The 23,803-nt window shown below is 38.9% G+C and overlaps 1 protein-coding gene across 3 annotated transcripts in view; it reads right to left on the bottom strand.

The window, feature by feature from the left end:
• Nucleotides 1–23,803, bottom strand: part of Slc35a3 (solute carrier family 35 member A3) — a 39,684-nt gene that overhangs the window by 5,281 nt on the left and 10,600 nt on the right. For 2 of the 3 annotated variants that reach the window (XM_048352038.1, XM_048352036.1), the window contains exons 2-6: nt 10,460–10,664; nt 8,922–9,076; nt 8,721–8,843; nt 6,021–6,192; nt 2,458–2,576 (exon numbers count right to left, since the gene is read on the bottom strand). In XM_048352038.1, coding sequence (XP_048207995.1) covers nt 2,458–2,576; nt 6,021–6,192; nt 8,721–8,843; nt 8,922–9,076; nt 10,460–10,646 — 756 coding nt within the window. In that variant the 5' untranslated portion in view covers nt 10,647–10,664. Of the gene's footprint in view, nt 1–2,457; nt 2,577–6,020; nt 6,193–8,720; nt 8,844–8,921; nt 9,077–10,455; nt 10,665–23,803 lie in introns of those variants that run through there. The other variant, XM_048352037.1, reaches the window with a different exon arrangement.

Genomic DNA, 23,803 nt, shown 5'->3' with positions numbered 1-23,803 from the left:
TCAAATTCCAGATTGTTGTGGCTACTTAAGAAATCATTTGCAGCGGGTGCCAGGGGTGGTCATATATAATCCTAGCATCTCAAGAGACTGAGATCTGAGAACCACGCTTTTAAGCCAGCCCAGTCAAATACAAAACAGTTCTATTTCACATTAACCAGAAAAATGCTGGAACTGGAGATGTACCTCAAGTGATAGAACACTGGTCTTGAGTGAAAAAAGCAAAGAGAGAGCTCAAGGCCTTGAGTTCAAGCTCCTGTACCAGGTCAAAATAATAAAATAATAACAACAGTAGTAGCATTAATAATAATAATTGGAGAATGAGCTGAGAATTTAGCTCAGTGATGAGTACTTCCCTAGCATATGGGAGGTTGGATTCAATACTACAAAACAAGCAAAGCGAGACAGATTCTACTATATAGGTTGGTTATGCCTAACCCCCAAATCCCAAACTCTAAGTGCTCTAAAAGCTTAAACATTTTTGAGTGACAATATGCCACAAACATAAAATTTCATACCTGATGGTAGGTGATGGGTCAGTAACAATAAATGTACATTTAAATATTATATAAATGATCTCTAGATTATGTGTTTCAATGAATATAAAACATAAATTTTCTGTTTAGACTTTAGTCCCATCACATACATATTTCATTATGGATATGCAAATATTCCAGAATTTTTTTATTATTTCCTTTTTTTTCAAATTTTTATTATCAAACTGATGTACAGAGAGGTTACAGTTTCATACGTTAGGCATTGGATACATTTCTTGTACTGTTTGTTACCTTGTCCCTCATACCCCCCTCCCTCCTCCCCCTTTCCCTTCCCCCCACCCCCCCCCCGGAGGTGTTCAGTTCACTTACACCAAACAGTTTTGTAAGTATTGCTTTTGTAGTTGTTTGTCTTTTTTTACCCTGTGTCTCTCAATTTTGGTATTCCCTTTCAATTTCCTACTTCCAATACCAGTATACACGGTTTCCAATATGCTCAGATAAGATTACAGAGATAGTGTAGGTACAACCACAGGAAGGTGATATAAGGGCATCATCAATAATAGAAGCTACAGATACACATGGGACGTTGAAAGTAGTTACAACTGTGATATAACAATTGTTTCCATAACACGGAGTTCATTTCACTTAGCATTATCTTATGTGTTCATAAGGGTATAGCTATTGGGCCTTGTGATGCTCTTCCAAAATATTTTTTAAAAGTCTAAAATTCAAAACACGTACAAATCTGAGCAGTTTGGATAATGGAAACCAAATTTTCACTACCTAATTTTTTCTATCAAACCTTACATATAAACTTCTAAATCTAAGCTAACTACCTATCTAACAGCTTTAACCATTCAATGATGGAAGCTTATTTAGAGAGAATAACGAATTATGCCAATTAAGCTTACTATGAATCTCAATATTTCTAGGCAATATTGTTGAATGTTTGTTTTTTATTGAATCCCTCATACCAAGTATACTGAATTTGTCAGTCCATCTGCTAGGATAAAATACATCACACATAAATTCTTCTGACTTATCCTATCTCTACTTCAAATTGTTACCTATCCTTTTTCCTATCTTAAAAAGATATGTTTGCCCTATTTTCAAAACACTGACAAGTATCTTTTGACATCTTCAGCTACCTTCCAAGACCTTATTCCTGCCTTCCAACACCTCTAGCAAACAGAAGGCTCTGAGGGCAGTATCTTCCATTTGCAAGCTCACATTTTCCAGAGTACTATAAATAACTACATATTAAAAATATGAAATATAGAAATCAATTATTCAACCTACAAATTTAAAGTTGTTTATAAATTGAGGTAAAAAAGTGCACCAAAATATAATTTTTTTAAAAAAGCTAAGGGGCTTGGAATATGGCCTAGTGGTAGAGTGCTTGCCTCGTATACACGAAAGCCCTGGGTTTGATTCCTTAGCACCACATATATAGAAAAAGCCAGAAGTGGCGCTGTGGCTCAAGTGGTAGAGTGCTGGTTAGCTTTGAGCAAACAGGAGCCAGGGACAGTGCTCAGGCCCTGAGCCCCAGGACTGGCAAGAAAAATAAAATAAAATAGTAAAAAAAAAAATTTAAGCTAAAACCTTGCAAAATTAAACATCTTTATCTACTTCCTGGGTCTTCAAGGAACTAATTACAACTTCTCTGTATAATGATAATAGCTGTAGAAAAAGTTGTATTTGCCCTTAGCTTCAACTTTATTTTGTTTTTATTTTATTATTTGTATTTTATTTTATTTTTCTGAGGCAGAACCTTGCTTTGTAGGTTGGCCTCCAACTCATCATTGTCCATGGGAGGCAGTTGCTAGTGTTACTAGAGCATTAAGGCCAGTTCTATTTAACTTTCTTGATTTTTACTCTGTAATCAGGACATCAGTACAAACTTTTATTATCTATTTTAAAACAGTATTTATTAGCATTCATTAAACTATTTTATATATTTTACCTGAAGAATGACAACTATCCATGTCAGCCGGTTATACCCCTGAAAAAATCCATTCTTTGATACCAATTCTCCATCATAAACATACACACCCATTAATCCAAATATGCTTCCAAAGAAACCTGTAAGAAAGTAAAGGCTTAGTCATACCTCATTTAGTGTTCCCAGAGAGAGATTTTCCTGTTGATATTCCAAAAATTTGTATGTTTGTTTCTTTTTTTCATTTGTTTGAATAGCAGACCAAGTGGAGCCTTGAGGGCCTCCCGCCTTAGCCTCCCATGTGCTGAGATTACAAGTACCACAGCACCATGCCCAACTTACTTCCGTCTTTCATGAAATTTGAATTTAAATTTTTGTTTTTGTTTTTTTCCAGAGCTGAGGACCGAACTCGGGGCCTTGTGCTCGCCAGGCAGGTGCTCTTCCACTGAGCTAAATCCCCAGCCCTGAATTTAAAATTTTTATTTGCTTTATATGAACCTAACAAAAGTATACTCAATAAGACATTCTAACAAGGGGGCTGGGAATATGGCCTAGTGGCAAGAGTGCTTGCCTCCTACACATGAAGCTCTTGGTTGGATTCCCCAGCACCACATATATGGAAAATGGCCAGAAGGGGTGCTGTGGCTCAGGTGGCAGAGTGCTAGCCTTGAGCGGGAAGAAGCCAGGGACGGTGCTCAGGCCCTGAGTCCAAGGCCCAGGACTGGCCAAAAAAAAAAAAAAAAAAGACATTATAACAAGACAAAGACCTAAGAATATAAAAAGATAAAGACATTAAAACCAAAAAAGAACAGGTTACCAACACCGAAGCACTAAAAGAATCCACAGATTACATGACTACATTGCTGTCCCTTTCAAGTACTTGTAAAGTGCTCACTTTTAGCATGTTACTTTTTTCTTTTGGTAGATATCAGGGCTTGACCAGGGCCTCACATAATCTAGGGCAAGCGCTCTGTCCTCTGTTATTTATTTATTTTTTTTAGTGTGAGTATGTGGTCCTGGGGATTGAACTAAGGGCCTCAAACTGTTGCTTGGCTTTTTTGTTCAAGACTAGTGATCTACACTTGAGCCACATTTCTACTTCTTGCTTTAGGAAGGTCTCATGTTTGTTTTCCAGGGCCAATATCGGACCTTGATTCTTCTCCTTTGCCTCCACAAAGCAGGAATTACAAGTGTGTAATCTAGCTTAATGGTTGAGATGTGGTTTAACTTTTTGTCATGGGTAGACTTAAACCATGATCTCTGCAGTCTCCATCTCCCACATAGTTGGGATTACAGGCATGTGCCACCATACTTGGCACTTCATTTATACTTTATTTATATTAAATAATTTTTGTAATCAAACTAACAGTATACAAGAATATGTACATATACATGTAAGTATCTACCAACCTCCTACATTGTAACACATGCATATTTGGCTGTCTGGATGACATGTATATAACACTATTCTAAATGTACACTAATGCACTAGAAACCTTTAAGGTTGACACTCATGTGCGCATTTCATAGATAAAGAAACTTGCCCAAGTTCACATTGCTGGACAATAATGGATTCAGTATTGGAATGCATGCAGGCATTCCATCTATGACTTTCCTTCCCTTTCCTTCCCCTCCCTCCTCTCCCTTCCTTTCTTTTCTTTCTTTCTTCTTTCCTCTTTCCTTTTTGCAGTCCATGATCTTAATCACTATACTACATTTTTTTCTATAAAACAAATCCTTTAATTTTTCAAATGTTTTATAAAACAATTTTACACTTAAGCCAGCCTTGAAGATAGCACAAAATTTATCAGTTTACACATTTAAAAAATGCAACCTACAACAAACTTGAGCACCCACTCCATGCATAGCACTATTCTAGGTGCAATAGAAGGGAATCTTAACGTTAGAAACATGATTTCACTTTCTGGAAATGCACTGTCTCCCTTCCCAGAGAGTAAAAATAAATAAAGTTCCTATTGCTTCCTACTAACCTGACACTCTTCTGGCTCACAGGAAAGCTAATTTCTAAAAACAATTTTAAGATATCACTATACTACTTAACCAAATAAATAATTTATTTAATCAGTTGTTTACTTATACAATGTAACGAATGATGAAATAAAAAATCTTAGCCAGGGGCTGGGAATATGGCTTAGTGGCAAGAGTGCTTCCCTCATATACATGAAGCCCTGGGTTCGATTCTCCAGCACCACATATATAGAAAATGGCCAGAAGTGGCGCTGTGGCTCAAGTGGCAGAGTGCTAGCCTTGAGCAAAAAGAAGCCAGGGACAGTGCTCAGGCCCTGAGTCCAAGGCCCAGGACTGGCAAAAAAAAAAAACCTTAGCCATCTTATTTTTTGTGAAAGACAAATTCTTGCTTAGCTTTTGAATTCCTTCATCAAACCCTATATTTATTTGAAAACTTAGTAGGCATTCCCAAATGGAAATACCATAAGAATATATCAATCTATTCTTTTAGAAACCATATGTAATACAGTTTCTGTTTTTCTACTCTGTTAACATTACATCTTAAAATATTATTACCTTTGACAATTTTATATTTGAAAAATTGAAAGAATGTTTTTTCTTCTTTTAATTTTGACTTAACTAGAATTTAAAGATCCTTTCAAAAATTTCAGTCTACTGATCAAGTTTTTTCATATACATTGCACTATCATGTCAAATATGAGAATAAGAAATCCAGAGGGCTAGGGATGTGGCTTAGTGGTAGAGTGCCTACCTAGTGTGCATGAAGTCATGGATTTAATTCCTCAGTATATCAACAGAAAAAGGCAGGAGTGGTGCTATGGCTCTAGTGGTACAGCGCTGGCCTTGAGCACAGAGAGACTCAGGGACAGTGCCCAGGCCCTGATTTCAAGTCCCAGGACTGGCAAAAAAAAAAAAAAAAAAGTCCAGAATTATGAATTCTGGCTATCTTCCATTTTTAATCTGATAATTCAAAAAAATTTAAACAACTCCCAGAAACTTAAATGTCTTTATGACAGTGGTGCTTACTACGTATATATGCAAGACCTTTAATTCTAAATACTTCACCTGTATTCTCACCTAATCCCCATAACAATAAGATAAGCATTACAGTTTACAGATTTTATACAAACACACACACACACACACAGACACACACACAGACACACACACACGGCTTATTTATTTTAAGATATACAGAAATGTAAATGTAAGAATACATTTTGTTTTGAGGTAGGGTCTTTTTTTTTTTTTTTTGCCAGTCCTAGGCCTTAGACTCAGGGCCTGAGCACTGTCCCTGGCTTCTTTTTGCTCAAGGCTAGCACTCTGCCACTTGAGCCACAGTGCCACTTCTGGCCGTTTTCTATATATGTGGTGGTGAGGAATCGAACCCGGGGTGTCATGTATGGGAGGCAAGCACTCTTGGCTCTAAGCCATATTCCCAGCCCGTGAGGTAGGGTCTTGATACAAAGTTCAGGTTAGTCTCAAACTCCTTATCCTCTAGTTCAAGCTTCCTAAATGCTGAGATTACAGACACACACAACCACTAGACCTAGTCAACATAACCTATTAAACAATATAAGAAAGCATTTAAGACTTACCAAGCTGAATGTTTCTTATCCACACAGATTGTTTTGTTTCTTTTAAGATTTTCTCAAAATAAACTCCAGCAAAGCCACTTGAAAAACAAGCTGTGAGAACTGCCATTAGGCCTACAAATTGAGAGCCAGCTGAAAGTTCCTTAGAATCAAGCTCTTGAGAATCTGAAGGCCACTGAATAAAAAAGAAAAAGAAAACTGAAACTTAATTGCTAAGGTACTGTACAAAGTGCATAGCAAGAGCCTACTTTTAGCTCTTAGGATAAAAATGTATTCAATATCATTTTGCTGAATTGCAAGAGTTTCTGAAAGAAAAACCTGAGACTCATCTGCTTTTCTACTTCAGTTTCTAATTTCAAAAAGTATCTTTAGAGACGATAAGCATTTAACATGACATTGCTTATAGACATTACTTTAAGGTAATCCTTTAAAGCTTATATTTTTAAAAACCACCACTACAAATACGGGTAGATGAAAGGCTTAGAGTCCTGCCTTCCCTCTGCTGCCTCAGCCAAATAAGATAGCTGCCAAGAAATACACTAAAGATAAGCTATTGGGAAGGGAAGCCCAAACACTGCCAGGAAAACAATCCATCAGAACACGAAGGAAAGCTGGGTGCTGGTGACTCATGTCTGTAATCCTCAATATGGAAGAGGCTGAGATCTGATAACAGAGGTTCAAAGCCAGCGCAGACAGACAAAGCTAATAGACTCTCATCTCTAATCAACCAGAGAAAATGTGGAAGTGGGTATGTGGCTCAAGTGGAAGAGCTACCAGTCTTGGGAAAAAAGCTAAACAAGAGCTCGAAGCCCTAAGTTCAAGCCCCAGTACTGACATTAAAAAGAAAGAAAGGGGGGGGGGAAGGAGAGCAATTTTTTTTTGTGTATCATGAAGGAATGGCAGTCATAGTATCCACATGGCTTAGATGTACAACTGATATACCTGGTGCCTACTGTATGGACACCCATGGATCTTCTTAAAGCTGCTTTTCCTTCCAAAACTATACACTATACCTTTCAGAGCTACCAAAGACTTCTCAGTGTAAAACAACTGTGAGTGTGTGGGTGTGTGCGTGTGCAAATGCCACTACTGGAGCTTGAATTCAGACCCTGTCCCTAAGCGTTTTTGCTCAAGACTAGTGCTCTACCACTTGAACTACAGCTCCACTTCTAGCTTTTTCGTGGTTAATTACAGATAAGACTTTCCTGCTTCTATCTAGCTAGGATTACAAGTGTGAGCCAAACAAATTTTAATTAAAAAATAGGGCTGGGGATATGGCCCAGTGGCAAGAGTGCCTGCCTCATATACATGAGGCCATGGGTTCGATTCCCCAGCACCACATATACAGAAAATGGCCAGAAGTGGGGCTGTGGCTCAAGTGGCAGAGTGCTAGCCTTGAGCAAAAAGAAGCCAGGGACAGTGCTCAGGCCCAGAGTCCAAACCCCAGGACTGGCCAAAACAAAACAAAAAAGTAGTTCATTTACTTGTCAGCTTGCCTTCACCGAAGTATTCACAATATAATGATCACTGACATCTGAAACAATATGCATTTTTTTCATGATCTCCTAATCTCTGAGCCTGCATTTCTCAGTAGACCTTCTGTGAAGGTAGAAAGATTCTATATCTTTGCTGATCTTCCTTCCTTGCTTCCCTAAAATAGTTTAGAGAAGACTATTTTAGGAAGATGAAGGAAGAGTGATAGAAGAAATGGGAATGATTGGAAGAGATGTGAGGTACACTGTATATACATGCATGGAAGTGTCATAAAAAAATCACACACACACACGCACGCATAACTAAAATATGCTAATAAACAAAAATGAAGGGGAAAAAGAAATAGGAATCCATAAAGGAAAACCAGTAAGGAGACATTTGGAAGATCTGTGAATTAAAAAAAGAACATTCCAATGAAGCCTACATACATTAAGAAGATTGGTAATCATCTCCATGTTCCACAGGTCTGGTAAAAATCAACTTTGTGTTACATGCATATGCAGTATCTTACTGCTCTAATAAGACTATCCACTTGTGTTCTTTTTGGCCTAAGTGTGTTAACTCCTTTCTGCAATCCTAGCCCTTAGGAATCTGAGGTAGAAGGATCACAAGTTCAAGTCCAGGCTAGCCTAAATAGTGAGTCCTATGCAAGCTTAGATTATATAACAAGAACTTCAAAAAAATAAATATTTAGCCGGGTATCAGTGGCTCGTGTCTATTCAGCTATTTATTCAGGGGGCTGAGATCTGAGGATGCCAGTTCAAAGCCAGCCCAGGCAGGAAAGTCCGTGAGACTCTTATCTCCAATTAACTACCAGGAAACCAGAAGTGGCACTGTGGCTCAAGTGGTAGAGCTCTAGCCTTGAAATGAAGAGCTCAGGAACAGCACCCAGGCCCAGAGTTCAAGCCCCACAATCAACCAAAAAATAAAAATAAAATAAAATAAATTTTAAGAAAGTTTTTGATGTGCTGGGAATCAAAGCCAGAAACTTGCATGTTAGGCAATTGTTGTATGAATAAACCACTCCTGGCCAACTGTTATTTCTTTAGGTAAGAAAATTAATTTTTATTTATGTATTTCTATCATAGTTTCAATGTAGTCTTGAAAACTCCTCAAATGTCAGCCTTTAGCTGATTAAAAAGTAATAGAACCATATTTTCCAGGCAAAACTGTGTAAGAATAAAAGGTATACTTATCTTGAATATTTACCTGTACAAAAGCAACTCCAGTCATCAAAATCACCAAGGAGAGCCACTGGTACACACCTAGTTTTTTACTAAGCATAGACACAGAAAATAATGCCGTTGTAAGAATTTTCAACTGATATGTAACCTAAAAAGAAAACATCAATATTATTAATGTGTGTTTGTTTCTCTCTTGAAGGGACTATGAGAAAAGTATTTCAAGTACCTGATAAGTAGCTGCATCTAGATTTGACAGTGCCACATACAGCAAATTATTCTGGAGAGTATAAATCCCTGATGGAATAGCAAGTTTAAGTGTTTCCATAGGTTTATTAAGAATTTCATCATGCAGAACTCGATTCAGTGCTCTCAGACTACATTCTAGAATAAACAAGTGAAAGGGAAAATTAAGTAACTGAGTAAGCTGTAAATCCTTTCCTTACAGGCCTCTGTTTTTCCATCTACAAAAACTGGAAGCTGAGCTACATGGTAAGATACTTTTAGGTCCCAAATATCCATTTGATGCTAATTCCTACAATTTAAGAAATTATAAAATAGCATATGAAGATGAGCATTTCTTCCTATTCCTTTATGTAACCAAATTGACTACATAAATACATACATATACACATTTATAACCAAAAGTTCAAAGTATTAATTTGCAACCAATTTTTCACAAAACCAAGACTGAGAGGCTATGTAGCTCAAGGATCTCAATGGTAAAGTATTTGCATAGCATGCCTGAAAGCCTGGGTTTGACCTCCAGCAGCACCAAAAACAAAGAGAGGTGGGGAAGACAAGTGTTGGTGAGAATGTGGAAGAAATGGAAACTTTGTAGGTTGCAAGTAGAAATATAAAATGGTGTACCTACTATGGAAAATAGTTAGATGGTTCCTCAAAAGGCAAACATAGAATTATTAGGTGACCAAGTAATTCCAGGCCTACATATATACCCCAAAGAAGTGAAAACAGTTTCAAGCAGATTGGTGTTTAACTATTGTAGCACTATTCACTGTTCACTGTAGCATTATTTGCAATAACCAAAAGGTAGAAGCAATCTAAGTATCCAACAACATACGAATAAGAAAAGAAAAAGTAGCACATTTATACAATGGAATATTATTTACTCATAAAAGGAAATAAAGTATAACATGGATAAACCTTAAAAATCAGTGAATAAGCCAGACATAAATGGAGAGACACTACATGAATCAACTTATAGAAAATACCTAGAACCGGCAAAAATCATAGAAAGTAAATGAAGGATCACTAGAGGCTGAAGATAAAGGGAAAAAAGAAAATTACTGTTTAATCATTAAACAATTTGTTGGTTAGATGAAAAAGTTTTAGAAATAGTAGTGATGACTACACAATATTCTGAATGTAATTAATGCCAATGATTTGTACTAATCAAGTAGCAAATAAAAAGTCTTTAGTAAAAAATTATTATGGGCCCCTTAAAGTTCTAACAGTCACAGACTTATAGAACCTACTCTTATTTTCAAATATTACACTATAAATACCACAAACTTATAGCATTAACTACATATAAATCATGATAGGGACTAGAATGAAATAGCTTTAATTATAGACTTAAACTGTTTGAATAAAACGTGTTATTAAACCAATAACACGTTTTAAATATTGAAAATTTCTTAATACCAGGGCAATTAAATAGTAAGATTCAAATGTTTTGTTTTGATATATTTATAGACACATAAATAAATTGCACAAATTAGAAACCCAAAACTCCTCAATACCTACTACTGTCCTTGTAGACTAAAAGGATGCAAGCCATTATCTTCAAAAGTTCAGCAACAACCACTGCTGTAGAAGATAGATAACGAGGTCCCTCCTCTTTTAAAGTTCTAGAATAACGCATGGTTAGAACCAAACTGGTAGTCTGAAAGACCAAAATTCCCAATGAGAGATACTTTAGGTTGGCAGACATTGTTTTATCTTCATTTGCCTGAAAAACAAAATAAACAGGGCAAATAAAGAAAATTACAAACTCCAGAAAACGAATATCCAACAAGAGATATAATATTCCAAGCAGATAAAATAAGCATCCTCTTCTTCCTTCTGATTACAACCAAAATCCATGGACAAAAAGCAAAACTGCCGGAAGACTCTGAAAGGTGAAGAGAACTAGGCAAACTAGCTAGAGAGCTTGGGTCTCAAAGATGATTAACTAATTAATGCTTCAATGTTTTATTTTATTTTATTTTATTTGCCACCTTTATAACATCCAGGGTGCTATAGTAACTCACAACCTGGACTTGCCAACAAGTATAGAATAACAAAAACAGCCCTACTTTCTCCAAAAGGGGTAAAAGCAGCAGTCCTAGAGAATGGGACTATCTGGGGGATAGTGTGGGACAGTGCCTTGTTTAACATCTCTACCCCAAACCATTGAGCAAGGGTGGTGACTGAACTGATCCCACCAGAGTTTGCAGACAAAGAACTGTGGAATGGTCCTGTTGACTACTCCTGTCATGTACAGGGTGAATATGAATGAGCAAAGAGACAGTCTTTCCTCCTCCCCAGTGGCTGCCTATTAACAAAGGAGATTTATGCAGCAACTAGAGTCTCATAATGCTCAAAGTGTCCAGGATTTAGTCCACAGTGAGTATGCGCTCTCTGTTTCTCTGTCTCTGTCTCTGTCTCTGTCTCTGTCTCTGTCTCTCTCTCTCTCTCTCACACACACACACACACATCTCAACTTGGATGTGTAACAGCAATCCACAGGTAGTAATGCAAAGATGACCCAAATGTTGGAATTACTGTATCAGTAAAGACTTGCTTTCAGAAAAGCTATCATAAAATTTCAGCCACAAAGATTTTTTTAAATAGTAGAACTTCTTTTGTACCCTTTACCCAATTCCCTCCAGTGACATTAGTTGCCAAGCCTTTATTTTCCCTAACATAATTTTTAGTAGTATGGCAAGAGACTGATGTTGCCTTTTATTCATTTTCTTTAGTGGTGCTGGGAATCAGGGCTCATGCATTCTATGCTTCCTATTTACCATTGAGCTACATTCCTAATCCCAAAGACTCACGTTAAATGTAAAGAAATGAAATCAGCTGAAAAGTAAAAGGATTAGGCCAATGGAGTGGTAAGTACCACTCCAGGATTAAGTCCAGGAATATGAGATGCGCAACATAGTGAGATCGAGCTTAGGGAGGGAATAATACAATGAAAAATTAACTGGAAAAACTTGGAGGGACAATATTAACACAATCAGAATAGATCACAAAAATATTTCTAAAATCTCTGGAAAATATTTCATAATGGTAAAAGGGTTAATACTTCAGAAAGCTATAGCCATTATAAATGTGCATCTGACTCATTAATACAGTTTCAAAACATAAAATTAACAGATCACAAAAATTATTTCTAAAATCATTGGAAAATATTTCATAATGATAAAAGGGTTAATACTTCAGAAAGCTATAGCCATTATAAATGTACATCTGACTCATTAATACAGTTTCAAAACATAAAATTAACAAACTAAGAGGGAAAAAACAGTCAAATCATCACAGCTAAAATTTTTTTTTAATTTTATTTTTAACCACTGGGCACAGCTGGCTCATACGTGAAATCCAAGCTACTCAGGAGGCTGAGATCTTAGGATTGTACTTCAAAGCCAGCCCCTGAAGAAAAAAATCTTTATGAGACTCTTTATTTCCAATTAACCATTAAAAACTGGGAAGTGGCACCGTGGCTCAAAGTAGTAGAGTGTTAGCCTTGAACAAAAGAGCTCAGGACAGTGCCCAGGCCCTGAGTTCAAGCCCCATGACAAACAAAAGAAAAAGAAAAAAAGATTTTTTAACTAAAGTAGAATACACAAAGCCCCAAAGAAAATCAGTAAGGATTTGATGCTATCAAACTGTGGTAGACATGGAGATATTCCACCCAGATTATCCTTCAAGGAAAAATTTAAGCATAGGATGTAGTCATCCAATAGTTTTTCCCATCCAAGGTTACATATAACCTTTACCTCAAGTTGCTCTAAAGACTAAACTTAATCACAAACAAAATCCCTAGACCCTTTGTGTGGTAGAAACGAGAACGCTCATTTTATTTTTTGGTATTATATTTAGGGGTTTGTTTGTTTCTGATACGATCTCATTATGTTGCCCAAGTCGGCTTCAAATTCATGAGCTCAAGTGGTCTTCCCTGACACAAGCTAATTTTTAAGATTTTTATGTAAATGCAAAGGACTTAACAACATGATTCTGAAAACGAAGAACAAGCTAAAAGTGTCAAACTACTGGATCTTCCACACTTACTATAAAGGTATGAGAACTGGTTGTTATTATAAGGACACAAGTAAGTATCAATTGACTAGAATACAGTCCACAATTAGATCTGTATTTCCTACTTAGAACCAACTGCTATAGGTATCTTATAATGGGTTGCTTACAAACAACACAAATTGTATTTCTCAGTTAATGAAAGCTGAAAGTTCAAGGTCACATGAAAGCATGATCAGGTTCTGGTGAGGTCTATCTGGTGAGGTTCTGGTGAGGTTTGCAGACTGCTATCTTTTCATGGTATTCTCATGTGACTAGAGTACAGGGTTTTCTGGGGTCCGTTTTTATAAAGGCACTAATCCCATTCAGGAGGGCTCTATTCACATGTTCTAAGTACTTCCCAAAGGCCATTATCTCCCCAGTATCATCACACCGAAAGGAGGTCAACATGTGAATTTGGGAAGAAGGGCACATTCAGTGCATTGCACTAATGTGTATGGTCAAATGGTCTTGCTATGCAGTCCAGGGCAGACTCAAACTCTTAATTTTCCTGCCTTAGCTTCCCAAATGCTGAGACCTCAGGGTTATAGCACTGTCAGACAGTTTTGACAAAGGTAGCAAAGAAAAAGGACTGTCTTTGTGACAAATAGTTCCAGAACAATGTGTTATCAGTATTTTTTAATGAACATTTACTCTAACAGCCTCACACCAAATTTTAACTAGAAATGGATCAAACACCTATCAAAGTTAGCATACACAAGGCCTCTCTCTAAGTTTGATAATGTGGCACCATAAAAAAAAAGTAGTAGGGGCTAGGAATATGGCCTAGTGGTAGAGTGCTTGACTTGTATGCATGAAGCCCTGGATTTAACTCCTCAGCACTACATATACAGAAAAGTCAGATGTGGCACTGTGGCTCAAGTGGTAGAGTACTAGCCTTGCGTAAAAGAGTTTAGACACAGGATAGTGCCCAGGCCCTGAGTTCAAGCCACACAACCAACAACAACAAAAAAGTAGCAGTAGTTAAAATAAATAAAACTATCATAGGCCCAGAGATGTAGTTCAGAGGCAGAATGTTTGCCTAGGTGAGGTTCAATCCCAATACTATGAACAGAAAGAGGGAAAAATTATCATAAAATCTAAAACCCTAAGTACTCAGTAAGAAAGCACAGGAGAAAGGCTGGGAATATGGCCTAGTGGCAAGAGTGCTTGCCTCATATATATGAGGCCCTAGGTTTGATTCCTCAGCACCACATATATAAAAAAGGCCAGAAGTGGCGCTGTGGCTCAAGTTGGCAGAGTGCTAGCCTTGAGCAAAAATAAGCCAGGGACAGTGCTCAGGCCCTGAGTTCAAGCCCCAGGATTGGCAAAAAAAAAAAAAAAAAAAAAAACACAGGAGAAAACCATAATCATGTATAGAAAAGCAAAGATTTCTTAAGCAGAATACAATATGAACCATAACTGAAGAAAATATGGATAAAATAGGTGTCAGAAATTTTAATGCTCTTCTAAAGATAGTACAAAATATGAAAAGGCAAGCTACTTCATGATAAAAAATACTCTTAACACTCATATATGACTATGGACATGTGTATATACATACATAGTTATGCAATCCTCATAACACTGTAAGTAAAAGAATAACACAATTTAAAGATAGGTAAAAGATATTCCACCAATAAATACAAATGAATGGCTAATAATCACAAAAAAATTAACATCAGAGACATCAGAGAAAGAAAAAAACCACAATGAGATAAATGTATAAGAATGGCTAACTTGTTTTTGAGACAGAGTCTTATTATGTTGCTAAAGCTGGTTTCAAACAACTATTCTCCTGCCTCAGCCTCCAAGTAGCTGGGATTACAAGTAGGTGGTACCACAACCAACTCTCAAATGGCAAACTTTAAAAAGCTAGTGCTGCCAGGCGCTGGTGGCTCACGCCTGTAACCCTAGCTACTCAGGAGGCTGAGATCCAATGATTATGTTTCAAAATCAGCCCGAACAGAAGTTTGTAAGATTCTTATCTCCAATAAACTACTGAGAAAAAGCCAGAAGTGGTGCTGTGGCTCAAGTAGTAGAGTGCTAGTCTTGACCACGAAGAGGCTCAGGGACAGCACCTAGGCCCTGAAGACCAGCAAACCCCAGGGCCGTTTTAAAAAAAAAAAAAAAAAAAAAAAGCTAGTGCTAACAAGTGTGTAAAGAGAAACTTTAGAGCCAACAGAACTCTCAGCATTACTAGTAGGAATGGAAAGAGGTAAAAACATTGGAAAAGTTGGAAGTTACTTACTCAAAGAAAACAGAGCAAAGCACAGGTGACTCATGTCTGTAATCCTACCTACTAAGGATGCTAACACCTAGAGGATCAGTTCAAAGCCAGCCAGAGCAGAAAAATCCAAGAGACTTCATTTCTAATTAACCAACAAAGAGCTAAACTGGGAGGCATGGCTCAAATGATAGTGTCACACAGGCATTAGCAAAAAAGCCGACCATGAATTCAAGCTCTGATACTGGCATACAACCAAAGAAAACAGAAATGGCATAATCTTCTCACTTGACCTGGAAATTGAATTCTTAGAAAGAATCCCAAATCCTGAAAATACTATCCCCACACAAATAATTGCACATGCACCTATGTGGTTACTGTATATGATTTTGGTACACTGGATATTGTATATATGCCTACCTGATCTAGGGAAGGGAAAGAAAAACAAGGTTGTAAGATATCACAAGAAATGTACTTACTGCCTTATTATGTAACTGTACCCCCTTTGCACAATACCTTGTCAATAAAATTTAATTAAAAAATAAAAAATAAAAAAATAATTGTACATACAGGCTGATAAGAGTTTACTTATAAGAGCCAAAAATTAAATAACTTGAATGTTCAACAAGTATACACTGAATTGTGGTATATCCAGACAGTGCTATAATGGTAAGCAATAATAATAAAAAAAAAAAAGACCAAGACATTAAAGTAAGGATGTGCTCAAGTGGTAGGGAGTCTGAGTTCAAGACTGCTAAATAAGAAACAAAAACACTCTGATTACCAGTCTTTCCTTTTAGCTTTGGCCTGGCTCTGATTTCTTTGAGCTAATGCCAAGAACATTCTGTTGCTATGTTCTTTACCATAACTCTTATCTTTTCTACCTTCCACCTCAAATTCTTTGAACATGAACTTTATTTTTAGTATATCTCTTTAGGATTCTCATAACTAAGTTAGTTGTGGTTCTAGACATATGATCAATTTTTCCTTCCCTCCTACTACTTTAATAGTAGATAACATATTTAATAATCATTATTAGGCTGAGTATTATGATTACAGAGAAAACAATTTTTTTTTTTTTTTGCCAGTCCTGGGGCTTGGACTCAGTGCCAGAGCACTGTCCCTGGCTCCTTTTTGCTCAAGGCTAGTACTCTGCCACTTGAGACACAGTGCCATCTCTGGCCTTTTCTATATATGTGGTTCTGAGGAATCGCACCCAGGGCGTCATGTATATGAGGCAATCACTCTTGCCACTAGGCCATATTCCCAGCCCCAAGAAGAGGGAGAAAGATGGCGCCGAAAGAATAGGGAGGCACCCCGACTCGCACCAACTGAATAGCGAGCTGGGAACTCCAACACCCAACACCCTATCAAGAACCCAGCAAAACCAACATCCAGAAGCAGTGGAGAAATGCAGGAAAACAAAAAGGAGCAAAAAAGAAGAACCAAAAACCTACATGGAGCCGGAGATTCACCGGGGCACCCTCCCCCCACCAGCCGACCCTGGCCCAAACAGGGTCAGGCTGGGAAAGGGGAACCCGGCGATCGGCAGACAGGCTGCCAGGAGCGCAGAATTCATATAGCGGGAGACCCCACGAACACAAGGCAGGGTGCGGACCAAGACACACACCGGCAGCGACGAGAAGGTCGGGTCCACACCGGGTTCGGACAAGGGAACCCAGCGCGGCAGAAAGAGGGAACGGGGGAAGCCACCACAACACTTCGCCAACCCCTGAAGGGCCAACGGCTGCGCGGGACACACACACAAAGCAGCAAAAGTGAGTCCCCCATAATCCCTTCCCCCAACGGGAGACCCAAGCCCGAAAAGAAGCTAGATCTCCCTCCCTCCCCCTCCCCACTCCCGAGGGAACAAAGAACCCCCAAATCAGGCGGGAAGCTCCCATCAGGCGCTGGGAAGCCAGTTTAGCAGGGGAAGGGCGGAACAGCCCCAAGCCCCCAAAGGTTCCTGAACCGGCAGAACCGGCCCCGTCCCCTTCCCAACAGGGGCCGGGGGACGGCCGGCAGGGCAAGCCCCACCCGAGGCACATGGACCTTGCGGACTCTTACAACTAAAATCACAGGCGCTGGTGGGCAATACCAGCCCAGCAGGGTCACCTGAGCCTGATCACGTCCCCCCTCCTCGCAGCGGAGGCGAGGTCTGAGGGTGCCAAGCCATACCCGGACAGTCGATCCCACTGGGCCCCACACATACTGCCTCCCGCAACGGGCTTGCAGGAGGGCGCAAGCACAACCCAACAACCCAGGGCTCGCTCTGGGAGGCATATCCCGCTAAAGTGCCTGTTGTAGGGGACTCACAGTGCACAGGAGGGCGGGGCCCCCGGCGAAAGCGCCCGCTCTGGTAGGCGTGCCCTGCACTGGTGGTTGGGGCCACAGCCACAGCACCTGCTGCCGTAGACACGCCTACACAGAAGGGAGGAAAGATCTACACAGACCTCCAGATGCGCAAATCACAAAGAAACATAACTCAGTTCATCAAAGGGCAAGCCAACTCGCCAGCTCCAAAAAGCAGCACGACTGAAGAGGAGATGGAGACTAAAAAAGCAAATGAGGCCATGTTAACAGGAATGATCGAAAGCGCCAGAAATGAAATCAGAAAACAATTCCAGGAGTTTAGAGTGGAAATCTGGAAGGACACCCAGGAAGCCAAGAAAGAAATGGAAGCAAAAATGGATACAATGCAAGCCTCGTTTAAAGAAATGGAAGCAAAAATGGATACAATGCAAGCTGCCTTTAAAGAAAATCTCCACATCCTGAGAATTGAAATGCATGAAAAAATAGATTTAAATTACAACTCTTTAAAGGAAGAAATTTCCACGATCAGAGCTGATATGACAACCATGAATAGCTCTCTGACATCCATAAACTCCGCAATTGAAACCATAACACAAAGAGTTGACCATATGGAATCCAGAATCTCTCGCCTGGACGATGAAGCAGCTGACAACAACCAGAAAATGACCACACTCCAAGAAAAGGTGAAGCTTCAGGGAAGATTAATCCAGGAACTAATGGACAAAGACAAGAGATATAATCTGCGCATAATTGGAATAGAAGAAGGAGCCGAATATCAGAACAGAGGGCTTAATCATGTTCTCAATAAAGTTATTGCAGAAAACTTCCCCAATCTCACAGGGGACCCCATCCAGGTAACCGAAGCCTATAGGACACCTGGCAGGCCAGACCCCAGGAAAACCACCCCAAGGCACATAATATTCAAGACTACAGACCTCAAGATTAAAGAGCAAATTCTGAATTCAGCCAAAGCAAAGAAGGAAACTTTTTTCAATGGGAAGAGGATTCGAATAACATCCGACTTATCCACACAAACTTACCAAGCTTGAAGTGAGTGGAAGAACACCATCCAAGTACTTCAGAATAACAATTTACAACCTCGGATCAAATATCCAGCGAAATTGGAGTCCACATTCGAAGGGAGAACCAGATCTTTCTTTTTTTTTTTATTAATTGGACATAAATTTTTTTACAAGGTGATGTGCAAAGAGGGTGAGGGTGCAGTTACATAGTAGGGCAGTGTGTACATTTCTTATGATATCTTACAACCTGTTTTTCTATCCCTTGTCTAGGTCAGGTAGACCCATATGCAATATACAATGTATCAAGAACATATACAGTATTCACAGACTTGGTCTCTACTGTCTCTCCGTCTCCCTTTGTTAACAGTCATATATCAGGGAGATCATGCCCCTTTGTTTTCTGTGTTCTAGGCTTGTCTCACTCAACATTATTTGTTCGAGTTCCGACCATTTCCCTGCAAATAACAATATTTCACCATTCCTAATCGCTATGTAGTATTCCATTGTGTATAAGTACCATATTTTTTGGATCCATTCGTCTGTGGAGGGGCATCTGGGTTGTTTCCATATTTTAGCTATTGTGAATTGTGCCGCGATAAACATGGTAGTACAAATGCCTTTTTTGATATCTTGGATTTTGCTGTTTAGGATAGATGCCTAGGAGTGGTATGGCTGGGTCATAGGGTAGGTCTATATTGAGCTTTTTGAGAAACCTCCATACTGTTCTCCAAAGTGGTTGTACTAATTTGCACTCCCACCAACAATGGAGAAGGGTTCCTCTTTCCCCACAGCCCCTCCAGCATTTGTTGTTTCCTGAGTTCAGAGTATAGGCCATTCTAACTGGGGTGAGGTGGTATCTCAGGGTTGTTTTTATTTGCATTTCCTTTACTAGCAGGGATGTTGAGCATTTCCTCATATGAGAACCAGATCTTTCCACACCAAAGAGGAGCTAAAGGAGTATGTGAATAAAAAACCAGCCCTACAGCGAATATTAAGAGGGGAAGCCCACCCAACAGAGATCGTAAAAGACACACAGACAGAATCAGAAAGAAACTTCAATAGCCAAAGTCCAGCAGAAAGACCAGCTCACTAAAGACAAGAAGAAAAAAAAAAAAAAACAGGAAAAAACAGCCCAACAAGAAAATGGAAGGAGAAAAAACACCCTTATCCTTGATCTCTTTAAATATAAATGGCTTAAACTCCCCGATTAAGAGGAGCAGACTGGCAGAATGGATCCACAAACAAAAAGTTGACATCTGCTGTCAACAAGAGACCCACCTTACAGCAAGGGACAAAAACAGGCTTCGAATGAAAGGATGGAGCAAGATCTACCAAGCAAATGCACCCACCAAAACGGCAGGTGTAGCCATTCTGATCTCAGACAAGCTGGACTTCTCTTTAAAGTCTACTCAAAAAGACAAAGAAGGACACTACATATTAATACAAGGAAAAATCCAGAATCAAGACATCACGGTGATAAATGTATACTCACCGAACAAAAGAGGCCCGACATATGTCAAGCAAATTCTCACAGAATTACAGAGCAAGATAGACGCAAACACAATCATAGTGGGTGACTTTAATACTCCTCTCTCTCCAAGAGACAGATCCAACACCCAGAGGATTAGTAAGGGAGCTGAGGACCTAAATAACACCATTTCCCAAATGGATCTAACAGACCTATATAGAACCTTTCACCCCACAGAGACCCAATACACCTTCTTTTCAGCAGCCCATGGATCATATTCCAAAATAGACCACGTCATAGCCCACACAAAGAACCTCAGCAAATACAAAAGTATTGACGTCATCCCATGTATTATATCTGATCACAGTGGATTAAAGGTAACCCTCAACAACAAAGGATACCACAGAGCCTATACACACTCTTGGAGGCTAAACCCCACGCTGCTATCCAACACTTGGGCCACAGATCAAATTAAAGATGAAATCAACGAATTCATAAGCCACAATGACAAAGAAAACACATCACAAAGAAACCTATGGGACACAGCTAAGGCAGTACTGAGGGGCAAGATCATTGCACTCAGCACCCACATTAAAAGAATGGAAGCAGAGCAGGTGAATACCCTCACGATGAAACTAAAACAACTGGAGAAACAAGAAATGACAGAATCTAAAACGACTAGGAGGGGAGAGATCACAAAGATTAAAGAAGAGATAAATCTGATTGAAAATAGAAAGACCATTCAACAAATAAATAAGACTAAAAGCTGGTTCTTTGAGAAAATAAACAAAATTGACAGACCCCTTGCAAGACTCACAAAAAAAAGAAGAGAAGAGACTCATATTCGTAAAATCAGCGACTCTACAGGAAAAATTACAAGTACACACGATATTCAAACAATCATAAGGAGCTATTTCCAAAACCTCTACTCAGCAAAAAACAATAATTTTACAGAAATGGATCAATTCTTAGAGAAGTACAAACTGCCCAAACTGAACCAAGAAGAAATAAATCAACTAAATAAACCAATAACTTACGGTGAGATACAGGAGGTAATCAAGAACCTCCCTACTAAGAAAAGCCCAGGCCCAGATGGATTCACCAACGAATTCTACAAAACCTTTAGTGAGGAGCTAATTCCAATACTCCTCAAACTCTTCCGCAAAATAGAAATGGAGGGAGAGATCCCAAACTCATTCTACGAAGCTAATATCATACTCATTCCCAAACCAGGCAAAGACCCAACAAAAAAAGAGAACTACAAACCAATATCACTAATGAACACAGATGCAAAGCTCCTCATTAAAATATTAGCTAACAGGATCCAGAAACTGATCAAGAATATCATACATCATGACCAAGTAGGCTTCATCCCTCAGTCACAAGGATGGTTCAACATCCATAAATCAATCAACGTAATTCACCACATAAACAGAACTAAAATCAAGAATCACATTGTTATCTCAGCCGGTGCCCAAAAAGCCTTTGACAAAATACAACATCCATACCTATTAAAAGCTTTGGAGAGAACAGGAATAGATGGAACATTCCTCAAAACAATAAAAGCCATATACAACAGACCAACTGCTAATATCATATTAAATGGAGAGAAACTTAAATCATTCCCCCTAAACTCAGGAACAAGACAAGGATGCCCACTCTCCCCACTTCTGTTCAACATAGTGCTGGAATCCCTAGCCATAGCAATAAGGCAAGAGGAGGACATCAAAGGGATCCACGTCGGCAAGGAAGAAATCAAGTTTTCCGTATTTGCAGACGACATGATCTTATATCTGAAGGACCCAAAAACCTCAGTACCCAAACTCCTACACCTAATAAACCAATTTGGCAAAGTAGCAGGATACAAAATCAATCCATAAAAGTCAGCAGCTTTTCTGTACACCAGCAATAGACAAACAGAAAAGGAAATTATGGAAACAATTCCATTTACAGTAGCCAAAAAAAGAATAAAGTACCTAGGGATCAACTTAACCAAGGACGTGAGGGACCTATTCAATGAAAACTACAAAAACCTAATAAGGGAAATCAAAGAAGACATAAGGAGATGGAAAGACCTCCTATGCTCATGGGTAGGCAGAATCAATATAGTGAAAATGGCCATATTGCCCAAATTGTTATACAAATTCAATGCAATACCTATCAAAATCCCAGCCACATTCTTCACTGAAATAGAGAAACCAATCCATAAATTCATATGGAACAGCAAAAAACCTAGAATAGCCAAAGCAATTCTAGGCAAAAAAAAATAGTGCAGGAGGCATCACCATACCAGACTTCAAGCTCTACTACAAGGCCATCATAACAAAAACAGCATGGTATTGGTATAAAAACAGATCGGAAGACCAGTGGATTAGAATTGAAGACCCAGAAATAAAACCGCACTCTTACAGCCAACTGATATTCGACAAAGGAGCTAAAGACATACAATGGAATAAACATAGCCTCTTCAACTACTGGTGCTGGGAGAACTGGGCAGCCATATGCAGAAAACTCAAAGTAGACCCAAGCCTATCACCATGCACCAAGATCAACTCAAAATGGATCAAGGACCTCAATATCAGACCTGAATCCTTGAAACTACTGAAGGACAGAGTAGGAAAGACACTAGAACTTATAGGCACAGGAAGGAACTTCCTGAATAGAGTCCCAGGGGCACAACAAATAGGGGAAAGACTCAACAAATGGGACTACTACAAATTAAAAAGTTTCTGCACAGCTAAGGTCATAGCCACCAAAATAGAAAGACAGCCAAGATATGGGAAAGGATATTTACCAGCACAGCAACAGACAAAGGCCTGATATCTGTCATCTACAGAGAACTCAAAAAACTAAGCCCCTCCAAGCCCAATAAACCTATTAGGAAATGGGCAAAAGAGCTAAAGAGAGACTTCACAAGAGAAGATATAAAAATGGCAAAGAAACACATGAGGAAATGCTCAACATCCCTACTAGTAAAGGAAATGCAAATAAAAACAACCCTGAGATACCACCTCGCCCCAGTTAGAATGGCCTATACTCTGAACTCAGGAAACAACAAATGCTGGAGGGGCTGTGGGGAAAGAGGAACCCTTCTCCATTGTTGGTGGGAGTGCAAATTAGTACAAACACTTTGGAGAACAGTATGGAGGTTTCTCAAAAAGCTCAATATAGACCTACCCTATGACCCAGCCATACCACTCCTAGGCATCTATCCTAAACAGCAAAACCCAAGATATCAAAAGGACATTTGTACTTCCATGTTTATCGCGGCACAATTCACAATAGCCAAAATTTGGAAACAACCCAGATGCCCCTCCACAGACGAATGGATCCAAAAAATATGGTACTTATACACAATGGAACACTACATAGCGATTAGGAATGGTGAAATATTGTTATTCGCAGCGAAATGGTCAGAACTCGAACAAATAATGTTGAGTGAGACAAGCCTAGAACACAGAAAACAAAGGGGCATGATCTCCCTGATATATGACTGTTAGCAAAGGGAGACGGAGAGACAGTAGAGACCAAGTCTGTGAACACTGTATATGTGCTTGATACATTGTATATTGCATATGGGTCTACCTGACCTAGACAAGGGATGGAAAAACAGGTTGTAAGATATCACAAGAAATGTACACACTGCCCTACTATGTAACTGCACCCTCTTTGCATAACACCTTGTAAAAAAATTTATGTTCAATTAATAATAAAAATAAAATAAAATAAAATAAAAAAGATAAAAAAAAAAGAAGACAATTCTTGAAAGCAAAGGTATA

This window comes from Perognathus longimembris, chromosome 7, assembly GCF_023159225.1.
Source record: "Perognathus longimembris pacificus isolate PPM17 chromosome 7, ASM2315922v1, whole genome shotgun sequence".
Taxonomy (NCBI): Eukaryota; Metazoa; Chordata; class Mammalia; order Rodentia; family Heteromyidae; genus Perognathus; species Perognathus longimembris.
The sequence above is the reverse complement of the archived record's forward strand: the minus strand, read 5'-3'. Positions and strand labels throughout refer to the sequence as shown.